The sequence below is a fragment of the Perca fluviatilis genome, chromosome 10 (genome assembly GCF_010015445.1).
Source record: "Perca fluviatilis chromosome 10, GENO_Pfluv_1.0, whole genome shotgun sequence".
In the NCBI taxonomy this organism is placed as follows: Eukaryota; Metazoa; Chordata; class Actinopteri; order Perciformes; family Percidae; genus Perca; species Perca fluviatilis.
In genome coordinates, this window is record NC_053121.1 from 30,192,776 (window position 1) to 30,219,741 (window position 26,966).

Below are 26,966 nucleotides of genomic sequence, written 5' to 3' on the forward strand. Positions count from 1 at the left end.
GACGTTTGTTACCATCACGTGAAGGAGAGCATTTTCACCCCCCCGGCTGTCACGTCACGTCTCAGCGTTTAGCTGTGGTTGTGGATGCGGAGAGCGGCTGTCCGTGGTGCTGATGGGAGGAATGACGCTCTCCAGCTCTGTGCATCCGCTACTGCGCATGTTGCATGACAGGTACCACGCAAGCCTCCATCTTGGGCTTCCCGAGCTGAGGCGAAAGAACAGCAGCCATATATATATATACACACACTGATTCCAAAATAACAACAAACCGGGCGAGGTAATAAAAAAAAACTTGGCATTTTGCCGAGATGTAACTTTTCAACAAATTCATTCAACAAACTGCAACAACAATAAAAGTGGTGGACGCGGAGAACAGAATGGGAAAGAAAGACAGCGTATGGTCTAGAAGGCTCTGTTAACGACCGCACTGTCAGCTTTACCGGGTCTAGTTTTCGAAGGAATTGACAGGTGACAAATCCAAACGGTAAGTGGTGGCATGATTTGTGATGGACGACTTTCGTGTTATTTATGTTCGTAACGTGCGCTCATGTGATGTGTACTCGCATGTTCGCGTTCATATGTAGCCTGTTCTCCTTCCTGCATGCCCCCCCGTCATGGTGGTCGCTGTTTGCTGTGCTGTTCTCACGCGAGTCCTTCTGCTTTGCTGATGCTCCGGCTGTGGTCAAGTGTCAGCCTCTGTCACTTACTTTTCTCTTGTTCCAAAAAGACCAAACACGACCAGCAGCCACAGGTTGTGAGTGCTCCGGTAGTTTGCGTATAGGCTACTGGCTGTATTGCATTGGCTGCATATCAGTTTTTTGATAAGCATATTGCACAGGCCTTTCCTCGTTGGTTTTTGCAGTTAGATAAGAACACCGGATAGCCCATTGAAGTGTATCATATTAAAGAAAACAGTGAATATCAAATATAATTTTACACAAAATCCCATACCTTTAGTGTTTCACTGTTAACTTAAATAGCTTATGAAAAATAATCACTCATTTACATTTAATATGCGATTATTATCTTATCACATTGATTAATTTCCATAGAACTACATGATTGTGGTCCAGATTCTGAAAAAAATGCACAGCCTGTGGAAAATATGTGGGCAGAGCCGAATTGCTTATTGACCTTGGACCCATGGGGCAGACCATGTGAGGCTGCTTGAGTCACTGTCAGCCAGACTATGCAGTTTTAACATTGCCAGTAGTAAAACACAGGTAAGGGTAATGTTCTTCAGCGGTAGCACAGTTGACTCAGGCAGAGCCGTGGTCAATTTATGGAGTTGTCCTCTGCTGAACCCACATCTATCTGCAAAAGAATCAGTTTAGCATGGGTGTGCATGGTAGCCTGGTTACCTCTTAAAATGTATACAATACACACAACAAAGTGCACAAGATCAACAAAACCAAACAAGTCACTCAAATCTGCTCCAATATACCTCGCATTATCAACCCCCAAAACAGCCTTCCGATAACTACTTGATTAAGGTTAAAGTCTGGGTACTAAAGCAGAGTCTGTTGGAGAGGAGTTGTGCAACTTGTAATTAACTTATTTTTTGATATATTTTTAATGAAAAAATGTAGGTTCAGGTTTCAGGTAATCAGTTTTTAATATTATCATAAATGCATAAAGCCCCTAATACAGTGATACATACAGGGGTCACAAGTTGATCCACAAGACAAGGAAGAAGGAGAAACAATGTTTCTGCTGCTCAAAATTATGTTTATTTTTATGACTTTCCTCAGTTTTTTTGCCCTTGTGAAATATTGACTTTTACGACTCTAAAAACTATAAATAAAATGTAAAATTTAAGGACGCAACGTCGCCCTTCAAGGGTTTGGATGGATCACAAGACAAATCTTAAGGATAGTGAGATGATTCATTGTGACATAATTCACAAGATAGTAGAAGACAGAACATTTTTTATTTTTTATTTTTTAAGATAATGTTTTTGGGCATTTTAGGCCTTTATTTTGACAGGACAGCTGAAGACATAAAAGGGGAGAGAGAGGGGGAACGACATGCAGCAATGGGCCGCAGGTCGGAGTCAAACCCCCGGCCACTGCGTCGAGGAGTAAACCTCTACATATGGGCAGGCGCTCTACCAACAGAGCTACCCGGGTGCCGAAGACAGAACATTTCTGATGTTTATTTGTTTAACTTAAAAAAAAAATCTCATGATTACTGAAGAGTTTTAGGATAACGATTCAGATTTTTTTTTTTAAATGTAAGAAAGCAATGACCCTCTTTGGTTAATCTGCTCACACACAAATGTAACCTGTGAGGAAGGGTTGGAATGGGACATTGCTTGGTTATTAAAGGGTAACAAGCCAAAAGAAATTGGAAAACACTGCTATGATGTGCTGTATGTTCATGCAAGTGGTCATATTTTGAGTGGCAGCAAGATTTTAACATGTGTCTGGAGTAGATGGTCATGATGGGAGTTGTCCAGATGGGAGTTGTCATGTAGAAAATTGTATGTAGGTCACATAAGAAATGTTTTTGTTTTAAGAAATGTGGTTGGTTGCCAAGTAAAACATTCCTGATAACTTCAGCTGCTGCCATCTGATATGTGTGGGTCAGTGTTGACATATGGTGACCACCTTCTCCTCCACAATGGTAACACAATCCCGCAGTTTGCAGGAATATTCCTGCAAGAATATTTCTGCAAGAATCGCTAAATGGAGTGGCTGAAACAATTTCTGCTGGAGAATATTATGATCAATGTGCGGGCGACGAACAGTCGAGGAGTTACTAGGCCAAGGCAGTGAGAAAGTTAGAGTGTCTCTGTCTAGACAATAAACTGCTTCAGTTAATACACAGTCTTGCTGGAAGGGTGGGGGTGAGGCTGTTGGCTAAGCTGTGGGTCTCAGTGTCACTATGCACTGAAAGGGGACCAGTTTTCTAGATGGGGAATGAATCACATAGGTACTATGGCTGCTAGCTGATTAATGACCACTATCAAGAAATGCAAAAGTGCACCACCTGTGCCTTGAAGTGTGCATTTGTATACTGTATGTATTGTTCTGTTACTGTTAGCTGGCTGTGGATTTTCTAACAAAGAGATTTATGGCAAAGACACAGTACCACATTATCTCCTACATTTTAGTATTTGTTGTGTGAGAATGGATTGAACAATAACACTACAGTTATCATAGATCAAACCAAATTATATAGTTTATAAAGATCGTGAAACAGAACTGTGGTGATAGAAAAGACAATATACAGCTGCATGCAAAATCAGCATTATTAAGACCTTTTTTCTGCAGGCTCTAGACTGAGGTAGACAATATTTCAGGGTCACATTCACCTGACAAGTCCTGAATGACCGACCGTCGTTATCCAGGTGCATTAATCCACTGATTGGATTTATGCTTGAACTTGCACTACTTGATTAAACCATGTCAGATTTATTATTTTATTTATTTACATTTCAGAAATTAACTGTATGTGACATGCATGCTAAGTAAATGGGAATGCGTCTTGTCAGGAAAGTAAAGAGAAAAGTCACAGTGTCTAGAAAACACGTTGAGGGCAAAGCTTAAGTAGCCACTGTCCTCTGTGACATTTGCCATTGGATGCTGAGATCTGTTGAATGTGACAAGAATACAATTTAGTGGGGGTTATTAAATTGCACACTATTAAAGGTCCCATGACATGTTGCTCTTTGGATGCTTTTATATAGGCCTTAGTGGTCCCCTAATACTGTATCTGAAGTCTCTTTCCCGAAATTCAGCCTTGGTGCAGAATTACAGCCACTAGAGCCAGTCCCACAATGAGCTTTCCTTAGTATGTGCCATTTCTGTGTCTGTAGCTATTGAGGAGGAGAGAGGGGGGGCAAGGTGGAGGGTGGGGTCTGTGGCCTTGACCAACTGCCACTTTGCTCGTTTGAAAGCCATGATGTCTCTCTCTCATTGGTGGGCCAAATTCTCTGGGCGGGCAAAGCAGAGAAAGGGGAGGTAACCTTGCTCCTTATGACCTCATAAGGAGCACATTCCAGATCGGACCATCTGAGCTTTCATTTTCTCAAAGGCAGAGCAGGATACCCAGGGCTCGGTTTACACCTATCACCATTTCTAGCCACTTGGGGACCATAGGCAGGCTGGGTTAACGCATATTAATGTTAAAAAAACTCCTAAAGTGACGTTTTCATGCCATGGGACCTTTAAACTTGAGTAATGTAAATGCTGTGACTCCTTTTCTTTGGATAAATGGTTTGTTGTTTTTCCCTCCGCAGGCTCATCTCACACCAGAATGTACATTAAGAAGCTCGCCATCTTTCTCCTGGTCCTCTCTCTTTGTCTAGAGGGAGGATCTGCCAAAGAAAAAGGAACAAAGAAGGGAAAGAAAAAAGGGAAGCAGGTTTACTGTCCATCGTAAGTATGGGATAAACCACACCATGTGCTGTCATACAGTGCAAATGACTCATGACACATGACAGATGACACGTACTGTGCTTCATGTAAAGTCAGAACAGACATTACACTACTGTTGCCATTAGCTAGGTAGTACCCCCATTGACCAATAAACTGACATTTCTGTGTGGAATTGGTGGAGTTCCCCTTTAATGACCTTTTCAGGTGCCGTTTAGCATTCAGTTAAAGCATAACTCTGTCTATGGATCTTACTTTTCAGTCGTCAGCTGCTTCACTGCAGAGCTTCTCAAGTCTGATATGAAACTGTAACACAGTCAATTAGGAACAATGGACATCCCAGAAATCATGAAAAAGCATGTGGTGTTAAAAAACATAGAATACTTTCAAGTCACAGCTTTTTGTATAAGATTGATGCTACCTTGGCCACTTAGCATTTCCTTATTTACTCTTTGCTGATGGTCTGCAAATGTCTAGTATCATATGCAACTGTTTAGCACAGCCTGGTCTCACAGAATCCCGTGAAATGATCACAAACTGTTAACAACGCATTACGTGGTGGTGGCACAGAATGTGTGAAAATTCCGTGTGGCCACGACGGAAAACAATGCCAATGTAAAGTCAATGAGGACGTAGCATCAAGAGCGACTACGGTAGCGAGTAGTATGTAAGGCCGAAATTCCGCGTAAGGAGGTTGGTTGGGTGGTGGATGGGTCAAACACAGGACTTTCACCCAGGAGACCAGGGTTCGTGTCCTGCGTGTCAAGTTTCCTAAAGTCGCTTTCTTCTTTTCCGTCCCGTTCTTCTCGCGTGTCACGGAACCGTAAGCCCACCCACGACCTTTTCCTGAACCCAACCGTCCCGTTCTTCCCCCGTGTCACCTTTTCCTTAACTTAAGGGGCCGTGTATTTAACGGAATTCTTCCGTGGGCCCATCCCGGAATGTTTTACGATTCCGTGAAACTGCCACAGATTTTGAGTTAAGGGGCCGTGTTCATTTCACAGAATTCTGTGAGATCAGGTTGAAGAATGTGTTAAATAAAAACGGAAGTTGTCAAGTCATGGATAAACTAAAAAGGTAAATTCTGTATATGTCTAATAACAGAATGAACATGAATATTCCCCAACATGCCTTTTGAACTGCCCATTGTCTCTATGCCGTGTAGAGCTGCATCCACTACTTCCTTAAATGGTAACAAATGGCTCGACAATGAAAGTTCTTGAAATGAGGGCAAAACCGTTTGATGTAGGCCCAGTATTGGCAAGTGTAAGCTGTATGACATATTTCGAGTTTAGTGCTGCGGATGCCTTTGTGGATCAAGGGAACCACTTGGTTCCAGTTTAGCAGTTGTGCTTGAGGTTGTCAGTAGGGCCTGTTAAAAGAGAGAAAAAAAGAGGTTTAGTGGATGGGAATTATGTGTTTCACTTTGATCAGAGGAACCGCAGAACGTACACACACAGTGTGGCATTCCTATGGAGCACTTTAACTCATCCTCAGTGCATGATAAGGTTTACATAATGATATGTAAAGTGCTTTGGGAAGGGGGAATTCTTTGGCAGGAAAATCATTGCCACCCACAGGGAGGCTTTCTTTTTCTTCTTTCTTCTTGCCAGATCCTGTTCTCCCCTTTCCATCTCTCCGTACCATTGTTTTTTCATCAGTCAACCTCAGACAACAAATCATGTTTGCTTGAACTTCTCTAAAAGTCACCACATTATGTTATGGTGGTAATTGTTAGTAGACAGCTGTTTTTTGAAAATATATACTGTTTGTCTTGAAAAGTCATGTTTACTCTTTGCCACCCACATGGTAGATATATTGAGTCCAGGCAACTAAAATGAAATCAAGAAAAATTGGGTAACATGTCTTTCATTCGTTAACTTTGCAAATGAACTTGAACCTGAACTGAATATTCTTGATAATATTGTTGTATTCTATGAAGCATTTGACACCATTTCCTCATAGAAACCAAAATCAATTTCCTTAGACAATCTGCTGTACTGTAGTGCTATAGCAAATGTTAGCGTGATAAAACTCTAAGATGGTAAACATACCTATGAAATATGAGCATGTGAGCATTATCACTGTCAGCATGTCATCAGGCTGGCATTTGCATTTAGCTCAAAGCACAGTTAAACCTAAGCACAGCCTCACGGAGCCGCTATCATGGCTGTAGACCCATGGCTTTGTTAGAAATATGACGCTAAATGACGTCAAGGTGTTGCGTAATTGCTCTAGAAGGTTAAAAAAATGTTCCCTATCTGCCTGGAGAATCATTCCAACTTCCCCACTCAACATTGCCTGCTTGGTCCAAATGTTAAAAGCTAATTTAATCCCTAACTGGTAGCTCTCTCAGGTTATAGTTTAATCAAAGAGTATACAGAGTAGAAGTGGGTGTGCTGTTCATCTGCACTGTTCATCTGACAGGAATTTGACCTGCTAATGTAATCGTGCCTGCAGTTCCCTCTCTGTCTTTCTTGTTTGCAGACAGCTGTCATCTGAGGATTTGGCCCGAGTCCCTGAAAATTCAACCAGTAACATCTTGAACAGGTTACTGATCACCTATGATCCCAGAATAAGGCCCAACTTCAAAGGCAAGTCTCTTTTCGTCTTCATCTGTCTCTGTCTATTCTTAATTGACATTTCTGCTCTGGTGCTGTCATGCTAATTAAAGACACGAGTATACTATGAATATGTAGGTCCAGATTTCTTTCATAGACTTGGTGCAGGGACAAGTGTCTGCATAAACGGTGCATGAGACATTAACGAAAATGTATTTCCTGTTGCACATACACTTGCATATTTAACATGTACTACAACAATGTTACAGTAAGCCGATGTTCTCAGGTTGACTGTCTTTCCTCAAAAACATGTTCAACATGTTCAACAGGTGTTGACTTACACACAGGCTGTTATGGGAATTAAATAATACATATTTACAGTGTGAAGTTTGTATATTTGATTTAACTACTGTTTTTCACACCTCCGCCTCTAGAATCTGCCACTGTTTTATCTTTTTTTTTTACTGTCCACCAAGTATCCATATTTACAGTGTTTACAGTGTACTGTAAATGTCACACTGCACCAGGCTTTCAGTCCCACAGAGGACAACAATAAAAATAACAAAGAGGTGATTGATGACCTCTACGTCTGACTGATGGTCTTACCAGTCTTCAGGTAGTTTCCATCCTCTGGCACTTGGCAGCAGAAGCTGTATCTGGGACTCAGTGTTTGATGTATTGTGAGCGGAATCAGCTCCCTCTCTGTCTGCCTGCGACTGGTCCAGCAGCCAAACATCTGCTCTTGATTTCAGGGTGGGCTGAAAGCTCCCCGTCCATAAACATCCATGTCATAATCTCCCAAATGACATCCTAAACTGTGCCTTGTGCATTACTTTGCGCAGGCCTATAAAATAGTGAGCTGCTTTTAAAGACCCTATAGAGAATTTTGAGCTAACACTAGAAGTGTTTGTTGAATATTTGTTAGTTTTCTTGGTTGAATTAATGCATTGGAGTTGTAAGGTATATGCCACCTCTATACTGCACATTCATTTTGCGAATTTCATGATATAATTTAACCTGTAAAGTTCCTGAGCCTCCAGTAAACACCTCAAAGGAAACAGTTTATTCAAAGGAGGGTGAGCAGTCAGCATTCATCAAGGATTTAAATAGTTTATGCTAAAGGCTGAGGGGTGAGAAATGCCATATATGTATATGTTTAGAGTGCTAGCTTAGCAGAGAGGACGAGAGGGGTTTACTGTAACACAGCGGCCTTAATCCTACAAACTCTTCGTCCCTTTTTTCTAAATCCAGGAATTCCTGTGGAAGACAGAGTGAACATTTTCATCAACAGTTTTGGCTCCATCCAAGAAACGACCATGGTAAGAATTCACTTCAATACCACTTTAGCCTGACAGTATTGATAATCAATACTTCTGCCAATCAGATGCAGTGGATCAAAGCTGAAAACTGCTTTATCGTACAAGTTCTAAGAAAGGTGAATGCGCATGTTTTCTAGCCGGTATCAGACCATTTAGCACTGAATCATTATGAAGACTGGAGTTTTAATGCCTCATTTGTCTGATGGCTTAATTGCTGATAAAGAAGTGCAGTTTGAATGCTAGTGAACAGATTAAACTCAAGGACGGCGCTGGGTCGACTCTTGAACACTTAGGAAACAATAAAGGGAACATTCCTCAAGGTTTCTAATGAGCCTAGCTTACCGCCGTGTTTTAATTTAAAGCTGCTGGGAGGAGCCAACACACATTAACTGTCTCTGTCTCAGTAAATGTGTTCAATAATGTGACAAGGATATTGAAATGAATGCAGTGCAGTGTGACATTAGCCACAGTTTGACTTGATTCTGTCTCATAAACTCTTCTGCAACGCAGCTTTACAGGATGCAACCCAGAGGGTTTATTCCAAGACAAAACCTACATTCTCAACAAAATAATTGAAACCACAGTAATAAAACAAGCATGTTGTCTTGCACAAATCATGCAGGCACTTCCTGTTAGTTACAAGATGGGTCATCAATCCAAACCTGAGTCTGAAATTATGACCTTTAATTGCAGTGCAATTTTTCTTTTCTATTACCATCAGAATAGTATCAACATGGTTAAGCAATTTGAATTTTGTTAAAAGACAGATTTGCATTTCTTATTTGACATACCATAAAATAAACTTTTACTTTGTTTAACAAAAACAACTGAACTAACAACTGAAATGACATCATTTTGATGTTCTTGCCAAAGCTGTCAAACTGCTGTCAATGCAGCGCTGCTCGCAAATTCCATTTTATTCACATTTTAAACATCCTGGTATTGTTTGGTCAATGGTCAGTTGTGATGGAGAGCAAATATAACTTACATACTCCTCAAACAAAACAGCTAAACATAAAAAGCAGAGCAAAGCACACAAGCCTCAAATACTTGCAAGACATTATAATAATTTGTCTTGCCTGAACAATCCAATTATAGTTATGGAATATGCTGCCAACATCAGTCTTCACAAAAACAGAGTGCTACGGTAGGTTTTAGAAATTGGCCCCCAGAGTCCTGTTGCAGGTCTGGATCAGTCCACAGCAGTGATCAATGTTCTCCTACTTCATTTCATAAGGAGTGGCACTCTGAACAAAGCCTTAGATCCTATATCCTGGAATTGGAGCTGCATGAAAACGTATTCTGGAAATATATCTTTTGGCAGTGGATCAGTAGAGTGTGTCCGTGTAAAAATCTTCCTGTAGAGAGTTTCTCACCAGGACCAATTACAGACCAATTATGATGATAAAAGCTGAACGTATAAAATCCTTAAAACACATATTGTGGGGTTGCATGGATGATGGAGGAAAAAACATAAGAGGAGACAAAAATGAGGGGAAGAAAATGAAGAAAAAGAAGGAATGAAGAGCAGGCAGGAGGAGGAAGAGACAGGAAAAATGAATGTGGAAAAGAGCTGAGGAAGAAAACAAAGATCAGATAGTAAGCAGAAAGTGAAAGTGACAGAAAGTCAGAACGAAGGGCAGGAGGGAAAAAAAGGGGGGAAGCTAAAAGTAAAGTGAAGAGGAACAGAGAAGGAAGACATACCCAAACAGTAGACCAAAGATGAATAAGAGAATGAGGAAATTGAACTGGAAAAGGTTGGAGGAAGAAAAATAAGAAAGAGTAAAGGGGAATGCATTATATAAAGTAGAGTATAGTAAAGGTAAGAGAAAAGCACAGAAAAAGTGAAAGGAGCAAGATAGCGAAGAATTACAAGAAAGAGAAGCCAGGAGAAGGAAAGAGATAGGATCGAGAAGGAGCAAGAGCCAAGACTGAGCCAGAGAAAGAGAGATGAGGGACTCCCAGATGGCAAATCTGTCTTCCCTCGTCCCCTTGGACGCCCAGCCGAAAGACAGAAAGAAAATGAAAGTGAGGAAGCTTCAAAACGAATCCAGGAGGAGAGCGAAGTGACAGCTGTTCACCTCTACCATTCCATTTATAACGCTGTGGGGTATCTGATCTCAGGAAATCCTCTCTCATCATTTACACCTCCCTAGACCATACAGCATCTCACATCCACTAAGATATCTATTTTCACTTTATGATTGTATCCATCAGGAGAGGATGACTAATTTGATGTTGTGAAATGAAATAAATTGGTGTGTGTTTTTTTGTTGTTGTTGTACTGCTTCTCAGTTTGAGTTTTCCTCGCTGATTCAAAAAGCGGTTGTGCTAAATATCTCAGGAATCAAATGCAGTACAGGCAGCTTGATAGTGAGCCAGATGGAAGATATATTTCCTTGTCTGGTTTTCAGAAAGGCAAAGGTGTGGGAATTGGCTTGCGTTTCTGTCAGACAGAGAAGAGCCAGCAGTAGCTATTTGTGCTGTCACTTGAGGACTAGTTGGACATTTGAGTCTAAAATTAGGTTGTATAGAAATGAGCACTGGCTTTCCAAAATAAGATATAAAAAATTTGACTGCTGCTCCTTCTCCCAAAAAATGTTTACTGGCAGGAAAATAAAGCACATTCTGGATTACAGCTGGATTTATAAACCATCCTCAGACCTTTGTGTATAAAATGGTGCTAGCTGAGTTTTTGAAATAGTTCCTGCCTATTTATAATCCATATACAATAGAGAAGAAGGAAACCTTTCATGTGGTTTCTTGTCTCCTCATACTGTAGACATTGTGCATCAGCATACCACAACAAATTATATGGATCAATCCAACATTGTATCTGTTGTGTATTTTTGCCAGGAAAATGATCTGTTTATGCACTGTGTATACTAGATGTATACAGTATGACATTTAGTTTCATATGAAAATTATATAATCAACACTTGCACAATGTTGGATCTAACGTATTGGAGAATAATCTAGGGTCAGAGTTACAAGAAAACACCGGCATGTAGAATTTGTATTTGTGTATATATATATATATATATATATATAGCAAAAAGATCTAAATAAGTTAGTATATGTGCTGTTTTGGTCCAGAGGAAGAGTTTTAGTGTGGAAAGTGTCTTTCTAGCTTAGCAGAAAGGAAAAAAGGACTCTTGTTTGTAATATTACTGTATATCTCAGTAAATTCACAGGCAGTTCAGTCCAGTGTGTAGCAGAATGCTTTACTGGAGATAAAGGTACCATAGTGCAGAAACAAAAAATATATAATACCCAATGTACTTTCATGAAGAACAGATGCACTGTAAAACCACATTTAGTTCAGCTGGTTGTCTCTCACGCTCAAACCTGGCTGTAACTAAAATAGTTTCCAGTAAGAATCTATTTTGCAAGGAATTACACATTTACAAAAAGCAAGAGAAACCTTTAAAATGAGATACTAAAATGTACTCACTAGAGGATCACTGAGTTTAAAGGTGCAGTAGGTAAGACTTATAAAACTTTCTGTCATATTTGCTGAAACTGACCCTATGTTCGAGTAGAACTACATGAAGCAGGTAATAAAAAATAAAAAAAATCCGGCTCATCTGGCACCACCTACAGCCTGTAGCAGGTATGGGCTGACAATCTGTGTGTTTGGGAAAAGTCCAGAACGTCCGTCCAACCGACGTCTGTCGGCACAAAAAAGTCTAATAAAGCGATATTAACAGCCAACAGCAGGGGGCGCTAATACAATCACTTATATGCTACTAAATAAAAAATAGGCCTACTGCAGGTCGAAATCAAATCACCGGCAGATCGGGCTGGGTTTACCCAGTCTATAGGCCTACATCATTAGACGTGACAATGGCTAGTAGAAAACGTAAGGAGAAAGGTGGATGGGAAAAATTCAAAGAAAAGAGGGCCAAGTCTCTCGAGACTGATGCAGCAAAATGCAAAAAGCTCACAGAGGGACATGATGAGGGACAGACAGCAGAGTTCATTTCACATCAGCAAGATGTACTGGTAAGTGCCAGGAGCAGGACCCATTAAAATAGGCTGTCTTTATCCATATCTTAGCAAACGGCAGTCAGCTATCAACATGGGTGTGCATCATGATTATGAAAATGATCGTGCCATTTAGTGCTGTCAAACTTAACGTGTTTAATGATTTCTGTAAGGTTAATTTGAAACATTAAACGCATTAGAAATTAATCGCGGGTTGACCGCGATTTCACTTCGTTGTATATGAGAGGTTGTAGTGAGCTCACTTTTGCTGCAAGGATGAAGAGCATGGTATTGAATTAAACAGGAAAACACCAGGCATGCATTGGTACCACTCTAAACGTGCTAACAAACAGGGAAGTGGGCTAAGTAATTCACCAAATTTAACCAAAAGTTAACGGTGTCTAACTTCGTGTCAATCACTGCTCATGCACACGCATTCATTCTCCCTTGTGCAGGGAGGGGCTTAGGAGACTGTTTTGGGCTTTAGCAGAAAGGGGGGAGGGACTGAGAAGTTGTCGATGTTCACATTTTTTGGCTCAGTCCTGAATCTTCGCAATCCTACCTACAGCACCTTTAATGCTGGCACTCAGAGAAGGGTTTGATGATTTCTATCATTGTGGCCAAAGTTGGAATTGCAGGTCATGTGACCCAAACACATCCATTACAGAGGAAACAACAGCATCAGACTTTCTAAAACTATACTGACAAACTACTAAGAATTTGAGCTACAAGGTCAATTGTTTTGTTTTTTAACCAGAGAGAGACAATAACACGCATATGTATATGAAATGGGGATAGGATGCAATGAGCTGGTTAAGCAGATGTCAGTGTAATAAATGCAACACCATGTTTGAATCCCTTGTCCAATCTTTGATACGTGTGTGGTTTGTGGTAACATATGAATGTTATCATGGTCCATTAAGGGCCCTGTTGCTGATTTCATGAACACCTTCAATCCATTGTGTTTTTTTTTTTTTTTTAAACACCAGAGTGCAGAGCATAAAGCAATGACAAATGTTGGCTTTTAGCAGACTCTACAGAAGCTGCTGCAGTGAAAACAAAAAACAATATTCTTCCCAAGAATTAGGAACAATGAAGGGATGAACATGGAAGTTAATTTTGTACCCAGGAACACACACACACACACACACACACTCTCACACACACACACACACACATACACCCACCCACATACAGCTGGTATTTTGGCAGCCTTATTTGACATGTCATCCATCTTCACACTCAGCATTATGAGTCCTTCCTAACACCTGGTCCCAGAACAGCTTGTGGCACGCCATCAAAGCGGGCACAAAAAAAAAAACAACGTCCCAAAGCCAGACTGAGTGATACTTTCCCACCAACAAGAATGTGGAAATTTCACTAATAAGCTCTCTAATGAGGCATTAAGTATCACATGTCGCTGCATCGATAACATTTGACCCTTGGACTATGTTTTCTGTATGTTGACTGCTTCAAAGTAGATGTGATGAGAGTGTTGGCTGCAGCTGTAAAATGTCACTTGGCACGTTAAAGTGGTATGTTGATGTTCTTCAATTGTTTACTGTGAGAAGATGTTGCTTGTCAATGACTTGAAATATGTAGAAAATGTAACCTGTCAATAAGGTGGAACAGCTGTATCCTAGGAAAAGTAACTCACAGGAAGATTTTTTCTTATTCTTTAACTGCACATGGGTAGAAGAGCAGTATATATAATGTCATTCAGTGTTATGGAGAGGGATCTCTAACAGAGTCCCAAGGACATTAAAATAAAAAGCGGCCATTTTGCCGTCCATATGTGCACCTTTCTTTTTAAAGCTTAATGTAAAATGTGAATAGAAAATAAGCATTAACCGAATCCCATTAATGCAAGAGAGGTCATTAATCCCTTTAAAAGCACCTAACGTCTGTCCAATAGTGCCAACATGATACAAACATTAACCACGTCTGTGCTTGTCTGTTGTGCCTAACAGGATTACAGAGTCAACATCTTCCTGCGGCAGCGCTGGAACGACCCCAGGCTGAAGCTACCGCAGGACTTCAAGTCGGATTCTCTCACTGTTGATCCAAAGATGTTCAAATGTCTCTGGAAACCTGACCTGTTCTTCGCTAACGAGAAGAGCGCCAACTTTCATGACGTTACTCAGGAGAACATTCTTCTCTTCATTTTCCGTAACGGGGACGTCCTCATCAGTATGAGGTAATGAATTTGATTAGATTTTTTTCATTGTCTTCCCTGTTCAAATGTGTGAAACACTCTTTATACTACGTCGCCTGACTTCCGCCTTAGAGGCAGCTCTGCATGTCCTGGCTGACGATTACATGGGTAATATGCGAATTATACAAGCGCATTAGTTTTAGTAGGTAGGTAGTACAAACGGTGAGTGTGAACAGCATGCATTGTTACAGGAAAATGTCACATCACCTTTAAAGTATTTAAAAACAAAAATATATCCACACAGTATCATATCCACCACTGTTATGAGGCCTTTGTATAAAAATGTAAGTTATGAACTGGTAAAACGATCTTCTTGAAACTTTGCAAATAATTCTGCCTTTCACCGCATATCTTACAGTGAACCTTTAATCACATGATTTACTGTTAGGTACAGAGAGGTCTCCACCCACAGCAGATTATGAAGATACATTTTAATTCCCTTGGTTCATTTTGGTTTGCTGATCTCAGTTTTTCAGTGTTTTGTCTTTGAATTAAATATAGCTACAAGGCTACATTTATGAAAAATAGTGACAGAAAAATGGAGACGAGATAAAAAAGCCATAGGAGTTGTTGTAAGTCCACTTACAGAAACAACAACTCCTAAATCAACATGTCGCTGTTGATCAATGTTAAAAACAGTAACTGCTCCTGAAAACTACCATGTCAACTTAAAAAGATAGAATGGATACACCAATCATTACTGATTGGTTAGGGAAAAACAAAACAAAATAACACCCCCTCCAAATAAACAAAAATTAACATGACCACAATGTCAGGCGGAATGAATGAAGTGCCATGTGAAACAGAATGCCAATTTAATGTCATTATCAGGCTCAGTCAAAGCTTGCCTAATGCAGCTTTAAATATGTGTGTACGCAAGACATATCATATGATTTAAGGCCTAGTTGCGTAGGACTCTTCCCTGGAGACCCTAATGTGATAATGTAATAATTGATAATTTGTGTTCTTAATGCACTGCAAATCTGCAATGATTATTTTAGTCCTGTGTGCATCTCAATCAGTAAGGGAAGGCCTGTTTCCCTTACAAGAATTTCCTGGGTTTTTCTTTATTTATTTTTCTTTCTGTTTCAAAAATCATTGAGGCTGCGGGCTGCGAGAGGGAAATTCCTAAATTATTACGAGATTGTTTACATGCAAACTGTAGCATTTGGCAGAAAAACATTTTATCTTCCAAGAGCACATCAATATAAACTAGTTGGGGCTACAGCGACACTCTGCTGTGTTAGGTTTCATACGTCTGCAGAGATAATCCTTGTGAATATGTCTGAAATTTTGAGTATTTTGAGTCAAAGTAATACTAGTGGCATGCAAATAAGGCTTTTTGTGCAAGTGTGTGGATAGCAGAGGGTAACAAAAGCACAGCATAATGAAAACCTGAAAACAGAATTTTCTTCATCCTCCTCCAGGTTGTCCGTCACCCTTTCCTGTCCGCTAGATCTGACATTGTTCCCTATGGACACACAGAGGTGTAAGATGCAACTCGAAAGCTGTGAGTTTTCCTGATTTAATATCACTTTAAACTACCAATCACAAACCATGTTTCTGCTCTGTGAATGTGGTTTGAGTTGGACTTTAACATATCTGCTTATTGGTATTTGGGAGATACAGTATTTATGAGTTGGGAATATAGTTGTTTTTATAAAATAGTAGTTTTGGTGTAAATTAAAATGTTTTGCTTGTGTTTAGAAGCCTCTTTCTGTAGAGAACACTTAGAGAAGTAGAATAACTCATCATATTTTAAGGCTGTTAAGCCTAACAGCTAATTGAGCTTGATTGTGGTTATTGCATCTTGTTTACAAAGCAGTTTAGACTTGAATGAGCGAAAAAACTTAAAGCCATTAGCCTCTAATGGCTAACTTGACTGCTGACACGTTTTCTGCTAGTGAGCGTTAGTGTTATATTTGTATGCTCTGATTGTATGTTTCTGTTTGTTTGTGTGTTTAACATGTAGGCAGATATTGTGGGCATATACACGGTATGTATATATAATATATATATATATATATATATATATATATATATATATATATATTATATATACATACCGTGTATATGTATACGTGTATTCACTCTTTTTGCGTCTTTGTACCTCTTTCATCCAGTTGGCTACACCACAGACGACCTGCGGTTTATGTGGCAGACAGGAGACCCGGTGCAAATGGACGCCATCGCTCTGCCACAGTTTGATATCAGACAAGAAGATATTGATTATGGGAACTGCACCAAATTCTATTCTGGAACAGGTACTGTCCTTGTCTTAAATCTAGTTTTTTACATATTTATAAACATGAAGTTATGAAAATGAAACAGGGTTATTTTAAGGATTAAGTTTGGACAAACAATTTGGTAAAGCTGGGGTAATTTTTTATATTTTAAGTCATGCATTGCATACATTTATGTTAATGGAAATTCGTCTTCTGCCCTTCCTCTGTTGACACATTACTATTTGTCTTGGTTAGGACCAATTTGTCAATCAGCAGAATAGTTAAAGTCAAATGTATTTATCTGTCCATCTTAACCATTTGGTTACTTCTTTAGTGGGTCTTGTTCTTGGATTGTCAGTAAGCACCAGTCACACTTTGCATGGGAAATCTGATTTGCATTATACAATTTTATGAAATTGTGGGTGTCTACATAGATATTTCCAAGATGTTGGGTGGAGGTTGCTACGATGAACTTGAACATACTCAGACTAATGTACAAGATGTCAACTCTGGCCTTTTGCACAGGATGCTGGCAGGGCTGAGTATTCATATAATAAAATAGAAGAAAAACTACAAAAAAGGTCCTGGTTCTGTACCATACATGCATACAGACCAATGTAAGGGTAAAACGACATTCGCAATGAAATGGAAAATCTCTATCAGCCAACAGAGCTCTCGCATTTGGGAGGCACACTGCTGGCAATGAGTCAGCCTTTTAACGGGTTTCCATGGCAACCTGGCCAGACACAAAGATCACCTCTGTGTATGACTGGTTTGAGCCTGCTCTGCGACACAGGCAGCCCTTATAAGCCGTATAAAGCTCACCCAGAGATCCCCAGGCTAGTTAAATATTACTTCAGCCCATTCACTCTACCATCCCCATTGGACCCACCGACCAGCCTCAAAGAGAAGAAACACAACGTGGCTGTAGGAGGTCTAAAGCGTAATGATGCTTATTCCATACTTCTTTAAGCTTGACTAAGGAAGACCACATTTCCAGTAGAGATGGATCGGGTAGAATTGATCATTTATGAATGGAAATGTATTCTGTACTGTTAAGAATGAGAACCTCCTCTAAACAGGAACATGTTCCTATCCACTAAAAATACTAACTGGCAGAGGACAGATCAATGTCTCCTATATAATAGACATGTTTAAACTGAAAGCAGTGCTTTTTGGAGTGCTGCTCTGAGTGCTCAAACTGGTCTAAGCTTTAACGAAGTTAGCAAAAAGTGATGTTAAAGTCCTTATGCCCATTGACCTTTTCATTTCACTTCTTTTTAGTTTTCTCTATTACTAATGGTGCACACAGCTGTGTGAGGACTTAACCTGGCTGCTAGCTTTCCTCTAAATGTTTAATACAGATTTAATAGACCAAGTCACTATAGGGCAATTCCTCTCACTTGCTCTGTTTCCAATCAACGGAAAGAAGTTAACATTTCTAGACCGAAATAAGTCATGAGGGGCCAAATTCTTTGAATTGACCCAAGTCGTCTGATGATGTGTTCATGGCACATCGTTTGGACTGTAATTAAGAGCAGCCGAGTCAGGGATTTTTTTTCAAATCCGCCACCTTGTAATTCCAAAGAGATATTAATATGAATTCATCTCATTTAAAAGGAGCTATACGCTGTTTGTATCTTGTTGGAATACAATTATGTATGGTGCCAGTAACTTATGTACTCTGTCTGATTCTAATTTATTTTACTTTTAAGGTAAGCTGTGTTTCTTACTGAAGTTATTTCATCATCAATCATATTTGACCATTATATCCTTTCTGGTATAGGGTACTACACTTGTGTAGAGGTTATCTTCACCCTAAGGAGACAGGTTGGCTTCTACATGATGGGTGTTTACGCTCCCACTCTGCTCATTGTAGTCCTCTCATGGCTGTCCTTCTGGATCAACCCTGATGCGAGTGCCGCCAGGGTGCCTTTGGGTAAGGAATATTTGATCAATTCCCCCACCTTCCACTAACATTTACCAAAACACAGAATGTGTAAATATTCCTCGTGCTGTTCAACCAGGGTTGAGTGCATGGTTGGACGTTAGATCAAAAAGAGGGGTGGGTGAGGTACTGTGATTGTGTGTGATCCATGGGGGGAAAATTGAAGTTGATCAAATAAATGTGTTTAGGGATCATTGACATTGTGGCCCCACTCATCTCCATCATGACAACATCATTCACTTTGACACCATGAAGGACTTTATCTATCAAGCACGTTGGCATGTCCAGTATTGTTTTATATGTCACAAATCACTGAATATAGCTGTAATTGACAGACGGGAACCACCACAGTGGTGCTTTAAGTAAGTTAGTGCTTTTAGGAGGCATTTATCTAGTTTAGGTCTAAATACATGGGCATTTAAGCCCATTTAAGTGCAGTAACGGCACTTAGGCTAATAGGTTTGATTTCCACGTCTGTCATCGGTCTGCCAACATTCACATCAAACTACCTAAATGCCTAAAACATAAAACAAAACAAACAAAAAAAAACACTGCACTGGATTCAGTTTTCTAGCCTGCATCTTTTCCTGTTGAACTGTGATGTGATGCCTTTTTAGCCACATACACAGATTTCCACTGACAAAATTGCTTTGGCTACTCAATTCAACTCAAGTTTAAAATATGCAGGTACAAAGCTTAGCTAATGGCTGGAAACAAGTGCATGCTGTGTTTCTGGTAAATCTTTATGTTAATCAGTTGTGGCCAATAGGAGTTTTTCAGGAGACTGAGAGACACTCAGCTGGCCAACAAGGTACACCTGATCCCCATTAACCCAAATTAACGAAGGGGTGTGCTGAGGCGTTTGAGGAGTAGTGCTGTTTTTCCAAACTGAAAAAGCACACATCTTTCTAACTTGAAGAAGGTCCAGCTAGATTACGAGACTGTTAGCCTGAGCTCAAAGGAGGTGCTTAGAATGCTTTAGTACTGCTAGTGCTTAATTTATGGTGTGTTTTTGTTTAGACACTGAATAAATCACAGATGAGCTATCTCTAGTGTCTCTCTTGTGCCTCCCTCACGGTGTTAGTTGTTGGCACAGTCCTAGCCTTACCTGCATGATGGAAAAGGGGCAGAAACTCTTGAACTAGGTTCAGACACTTTGTTTGATCCAAATGGAAGACTTATAGATTATACTTATACCTTTATTAAAGCACAATTTCTCATCACATCCTCATTGTTTACCATTTTCTTAATTTATTTTTTCCATTTGCTATAAGTCACCAAACATTATATTATGTCTTAATATATATATATATATATATATATATATATATATATATATATATATATATATATATATATATATATTAAGACATAATATTATACTTTGTTTGGTAATATGAATGTGTTTCATTCATAATTTATTTCCCATACATGCAGGCTTTGCATGTATGTACACTGCACATGGTAAAATGTACATACAATATTAACAATTTTGACCAAGCTGTGTTTGCTGGAAAAAGGGCCATTCCACTTTTTACTTTTTCTTACTCCACCATAGTTGAACCTGTGTATAATATGTCATTGTCACCCACAAACCGTATCACGCGGGCACCTCTGTGTGTGCAGGGCTGCATGGATACCATAGTCCATTGTTATCCCCCTCCAGTCGTCCACTGCCTTCTTTCCTCCATCCTCCCTCCAGTTGTTTATCACTACTTTCATCCTATCATCACTCCAACTCCTCCTGGAAGCCTCCTCTGACTTCTCTCTAAATGGGATCAGTCCAGGTCAGTCAACATTTAGGTGTGGGACGACTCTCATTTATTGCTCTTCTCTGTGTGTGAGCATTTATGTGTGTGTCCTTGTGTATATGTGCCCATGTGTTCATTTAACTGAGAATGTGTGTTTTGGGGTTTACCATTGCATTAAATCCAGAAATAGGCAATTTTTTGAGAGTTTGAGTTTTTCTGTCTGTCTGTCTGAAGTCCAGATTTATTTTGTACACGCAGCTGAGTCTGTCATTGGGGAACAAGGCAAACAAAGCTATTGTAGTATCGCCACCTTTCGTGTTTTACTTTTTTCATGGATAATAGGTGGCCGTTTTCAGGATGACAATGCTCAGTTTGTTACCAGTGTGAAAGGAACAGTTAGATTATAAATTGTGAACCCTGTACGAACCTCATCCTTGATGAGTGACCATACTGAGGCCTGGAGGCAAAACCCATTGGTCATTCCATTGTATTTATTATCTCTCTAAAAAATCATTATAGGAAGGGAAAGGGAAGTAAAGCCATTCAGTGGTGGTTATAATACCATCTGAAGACAGTGGTTTTAATGATTTCTACTGTAGCTTAAAAGAGTTGCTGCTGTGCGGGGGGGATCTCGAAACCTGTAATCCTGTTAGCTATCATAGATAAAAAAACAAACAAATTTTTTTTTAATTACTGCTATTATAGGCTGTCTGAGCTCTTGGAGATGTCCTAATAAAGGAGGTAAAGGAAGGGTCATGAATATCTAATTGCAGTCATGTTCTCAGAAACCCTGTGTGGATGTGAGCATTTTATTACAGCTTTTGTGCATATTGGAGGATTAATTTGTTCAGTATTTTGTGCTTTGAAGAGGAAATGCATAGTTTTGTTCTCCCAGCAGTTAGTGGATCAAATGGTTTTCCTCAGTGGGATCAAACATCTAGGCTTCACGAGTTGGACTGTTTCATGTCGTTGGTATATGTTGACACTATATCACATGATTAGCTAGGTATTGCTATTACTTTTTTTATTACGGACCGAAATGTGTCCATACCACCAAATATTAAAAACTGTCAAGTAACAGAATTTGACATTGATTGCCTGGTCAGATTTATTGCTGTGCTTTACCTATTCTTTAATCAGATAAGTAGATTACAGGAAGTGTTGAAGTAAGATGTATTAATCATAGATAGGGGAAAAGTTAGAATTTCAATTTCTTTACATCTAACTTCCTCTAACTTTGCTGACTGACAAGGTTAATTGACTTTCCTCTTCGTTTAGGCATCCTCTCGGTGCTCTCTCTGTCCTCGGAGTGCACCTCCCTGGCATCGGAGCTGCCCAAAGTGTCCTACGTCAAGGCCATCGACATCTGGCTCATCGCTTGCCTGCTGTTTGGTTTCGCCTCGCTGGTGGAGTACGCTGTGGTTCAAGTGATGCTCAATAGCCCGAAGCGCATCGAGGCCGAGAAGGCCAAGATGGCATCCAAGGAGAAGGCTGCAGGGAAGAGCCCCACTGCCAAGAACAACACGGTCAACGGGACCGGAGGGACGCCGCTGCATGTCAGCACCTTGCACGTCAGTAGATCTTTTTTTGATAACTTAAGTGTGTTTGCTTGTGTGTGTTCATAGATTACAAGAGTTACTGTATATTCTTACTCGGTCAAACCACAGTGTGCAGACTTCGTACACATGGAATCAGCAAAATCTCCTCTTTACAGTGATAGTAGTATTTTCCATATCCATTAAGTGTAAGGCCAATTGAGATCTTGCCTCATGGTCAGATTTTGTTTTGGTGGTTTCCTGTTGGCCTATTGGTTAAGACTTATAGTATATGATTGCAACATCCCTGGTACGATTCTCGACGTGGACCTTTGTTGCATGTCTTACCCCTCTCTCACTTCCCTTGTTTCCCGTCTGAATCCACACTGTCACTTTATCTAAAACAAAGGTCAAATGCCAAAACATAATCGTCAAAAAAAAGAACAATTTACAATTTAGTGTTGCTTTGTGTAAGCGGGTGCTTATATGTCTGTGTTTATGTACAGTACAGGCCAAAAGTTTGGACACACCTTCTCACTCAATGCGTTTTTTTATTTATTTTCATGACTATTTACATTGTAGATTCTCACTAAAGGCATCAAAACTATGAATGAACACATATGGAATTATGTACTTAACAAAAAAGTGTGAAATAACTGAAAACATGTCTTATATTTTAGATTCTTCAAAGTAGTCACCCTTTGCTTTTTTTATTATTAAGGGAAAAATTCCACTAATTAACCCTGACAAGGCACACCTGTGAAGTGAAAACCATTTCAGGTGACTACCTCATGAAGCTCATTGAGAGAACACCAAGGGTTTGCAGTGCTATCAAAAAAAGCAAAGGGTGACTACTTTGAGGAATCTAAAGTTATTTCACACTTTTTTGTTAAGTACATAATTCCATATGTGTTCACTCATAGTTTTGATGCCTTCAGTGAGAATCTACAATGTAAATAGTCATGAAAATAAAGTAAATGCATTGAATGAGAAGGTGTGTCCAAACTTTTGGCCTGTACTGTATATGATAAGTAAGCTCCCACCTACAGGAGCACACAATGACAAAATGTATATTACAGCTCAAACATTCTCAGGCAGGTTTGTAACAGTGGGGCATAGAGATCTAATCTAAATGCAAAACAGAAATCCAGTCATTAAGAATTGCCATTGCCTCTAACACACAGTTTCGTCACGACTCAAGTCTGACACTTAACATGCACATCAGGCATGCAGTATGTTTTATGGGTCTTTCAATTGTACGCCTAATTGAAATTCATTTACCTCTGAGTCTACCTTTGTCCGAACCACATTTGGTTTGAGGGGATTACATTATTCCATTGAGGTTTAATAGGTTTTCTTGTCAAAACCAAATCAAAATAATGAAGCTCTAATGAGCTTAATGACTTCAGTGAGTAAGCATCTATAGTCTGATTACATCCCGTTCACCCCACAGGCCTTCAGGGAAGTTGATGAAAAGGATTTTTTTTTTTGGACGACATTAAACTACATCCTTTTGCTGATAGTTTTTTATTAGCACTGTTTGTCCACTGTGATGGCACACAGAGGGTGTAGAGGAGTTACAAGACTCCAGATGAGACAGCTACCATATTAGTCAACATTGTAGAGCACAAAGTAAATCTAATTTTGGCTCCAAAATTATGTATTTTTTCTCTTTAAATAACAGTAGTTTTGATTTATCAGTTTGAGTTCTGTCCAAGCTTCAGGATCAAACAGCTTCTTTACTGGGCTTTCAAAGTGTGGTCTGTTTTTAGTCTGAGTCCAACAAAGTCCTAAACAGCCTCATTTAAATGTTCCTCACAGTTTAGATGATTCCTACAGCACTTTTTTTATGCGTTGAACAGTACATCCGAAAGTGGAGCATTCAGTTGTCCTTTTCCAATCTATGATTGTAGAGTTGCAGAGTCAGTTTCTACATGATATATATGTGTGCAGTTTGGTCAACCAGCAAGGGATCTATAAAGAAAGGACATGGATTTTAACCAAGGACAAGAGAGAGAGAGTTTGGTCAGCTCATAAACTCTTCCCACTTGACAGAAAGATTGAAAAACTGATTAATAGCAAATAAACAGACAGACATGAATAGACTCTCAGATGGCTGTGGTTCAAAAAGGGTTTAGTGGATGTCTGTGGCATCTGTTGTGGTGGTATGTGTACATATCTATCCATGTATCTATACATCTCTCCATACAGTACATACACAGTAGATTGATAAACAGATATACCTGTGGGGGACATAGTATGGCGTTTTTCCATTACATGGTACCTGCTCGACTCGCCTCGACTCTTCTCGCCTTTTTTGTTTTTCATTATGAAAAAAAGTCCCTGGTACCTGCCAGCAGGTACTTTTTTTAGTATCATCTCCATCGAGGTTCCAAGCGAGCTGAGGCCATAATAAAAGGTGACGTGAAAACCTGCAGACTACTGATTGGTCGGAGAGAGTCGTCACTAATCACTGCGTCATCATTGCTAGCGACAGACGGGGGTGTCCTGAACAAACCCGCCATTTTTAAATAGTTTAGCCAAAAAAAAAGCAAAAAGTTGGTAACAGCTATTTAATCAGTGAAGGCAGGCGAAGCAAAACAAGGCTGGTGTTAGGAAGGCAGGTAACTAAGGGAAGGGCTAGAATGCTAAGGCTGCTATAGATGACCTGGCAAAGACTCAGGGAAAAGGGGGCTGGTATAAATACTGGGTAAATAATTAGGGAATGAGGGGCAGGTGCAAATGTGGGTGTGGGCATCAGCATTTACCATTTTTATTTTATATATTACATTCTCACTGTAGTCCTACATATTACTGTATGTCAGTATACAGTAGAGATTAGTTTAACTGAAGTAACAGTTAAATAAAGTCAAGAGCCACTGTAGTTAATCACTGTTTTTCCGAAAGAATAATTTATTCTGCAGGATGGAATAATCTTTGTTAGTACCACTAGACAGAGTGCATTGCGCTATGCACAACAATCCCAGTCCACTGCTCAGTCGGTCATTTTTAAACCACTTTGGTCTGGTTACACTGCCTCAGGGGCGGCCAGCAGCGCTTTCAGACTATTAGACTAATCGTATCTCGGTTTATACGTTTCAGATGAAATGCTGCAGAATTTAATGATCAGTTCTGTTTTCCCTCATGTTGTTCTCCTGCACCCAGGTGGCGGAGACTCGCTGTAAGAAGGTGTGCACCTCCAAATCAGACCTGCGGACCAACGACTTCAGCATTGTGGGCTCGCTCCCGCGGGACTTTGAGCTGTCAAACTTTGACTGCTACGGGAAGCCCATCGATATCGCCAGTGCTCACGGCAAATCCCATGCCAAGAACAACAAGAAACCTCCTCCTCCGAAACCAGTCATCCCCTCTGCTGCCAAAAGGGTTGACCTGTACGCCCGAGCCCTCTTCCCTTTCTCCTTTCTCTTCTTCAACGTGGTTTATTGGTCCGTATACTTGTGAAAATTTTGTAATTATCTTGTATTGTTCACCCCCGCCCCCCCCACACTTTCCTCCCGTGAGTGCTTTATTAATCTGATTACATTCAAAAAGTTTAATTCCAAAGTTAATATTGAGTGTGTTTACATGCACACTAGTATCCTGGTTTTGAGTCTTATCCTGAAAACTCTGGTTATTCATATCCCTGTATACATGATCATTACAGAATCCAGGTTTCTGATCGTCTGTCTGCAGGCGTTCTCACCACCTTAGCCACTACTTTTGGTACTAACAAAGAATGTTCATTAACCTTGATAAGACGTTTAAATGCCAAGGTATCCTGGTTTCTATCAAAGTACTCCAGCTAGCATATCCAGGTTTCTAAAACTAGGTTATGATGTTTACATGTGCGACAGATAACCGGGATACTCCAAAAACCAGATCAGAGTGAGAAAGCGCATGAGTGTGCATGTAAACGCACTCATAGAGAAATGTGAATCATACCCATACAAAATAATCATAAGAAGAAAATAAAATGTATATTTATTATTATTATTATTATTACTACTATTATTATTATTATTATTATTATTATCACATTTGTATTTACATACAAATATACAGCTATCATCATTTTTGTATTAAACAATTATTCTTATTTAATCTTTCTTTACATAAAATGGATATATAGCATCTTGTATTGAAATACTTAATTTATTGTTAATTGTACTTGAGAGGTTAATGCAGGATTTGGGGTTAATACAGGGTTAATACAGATATAACCCACGAAAGATTGAATCCGTACCAACCGACTAGAAGATGCACAGATCTATAAAAGAGCATTTGTAAATAGCTATTTGATTTTTCACTTCCTTGCCAAGTGGGAGTCTGCCTGCAAGTTTAATAAGTTAAAGCGTTTTATTTAAGCTTCACTGCGAAGTGTAACATTGTAATTATATTGCATGTTAAACAAATTGCATGTTTATCAAAATAAAATCTTAAAATAAAAAAATATATATATAAAGTTATATATATATATATATAAAGTATTTATAAAATGTTATTCTTATGATTTGCTCTTGAGAAGATAAATGGATATGTGAAACACTGTTCCTGTTCAGATGGTTATGTAACACTGCCACCTTTCCAACAAATTTACTGTTTAACATCACCCAACTGTAGCGTGTGTAAATGGGTCACTAGTGAGCTGTGGCCATGTGTTTGTGAAGTTTACAAGCAAAGACAAATAAATGATCCAATGACTTTTCACCATTTGATGTAATTAAAAATTAACACAGATTTGAATTCCTAAACCCTGTATGTTCTTCTTCTGTGACTGTTATCAATGAAAGTGCACCTATACGGTTTGGATTTTTGCCGACATGTATCCTGCACATCACACAACAACACAGCTGTTTCTTCCACCGAGGCTTGACCTCTCCTAATCAACCATTACCAGCCAAACCAGCCATCTATTATTCATGCAAACCTGCCTGGAAAATGACCCCTGACTATCATTGCGAGACTTCTCATATGAAATCTGTCTCCAGCTTAATGAAGCAAGTAGATGCTGACCATACGTCATGACAACAGGGTCATAAATATGAC

General features: G+C 39.6%; 1 protein-coding gene across 1 annotated transcript; it reads left to right on the forward strand.

Moving 5' to 3' along the window:
• The first annotated feature begins 130 nt into the window (after nt 1–130).
• Nucleotides 131–26,671, forward strand: glrbb (glycine receptor, beta b). The gene is made up of 10 exons (XM_039814341.1): nt 131–484; nt 4,244–4,382; nt 6,867–6,973; nt 8,192–8,259; nt 14,217–14,443; nt 15,889–15,971; nt 16,585–16,725; nt 18,473–18,625; nt 21,664–21,956; nt 25,086–26,671. Exons 2-10 carry the CDS (start codon nt 4,261–4,263, stop codon nt 25,380–25,382), a joined length of 1,491 nt encoding a protein of 496 aa, XP_039670275.1. The 5' UTR covers nt 131–484; nt 4,244–4,260; the 3' UTR covers nt 25,383–26,671.
• The last annotated feature ends 295 nt before the right edge of the window (nt 26,672–26,966 follow it).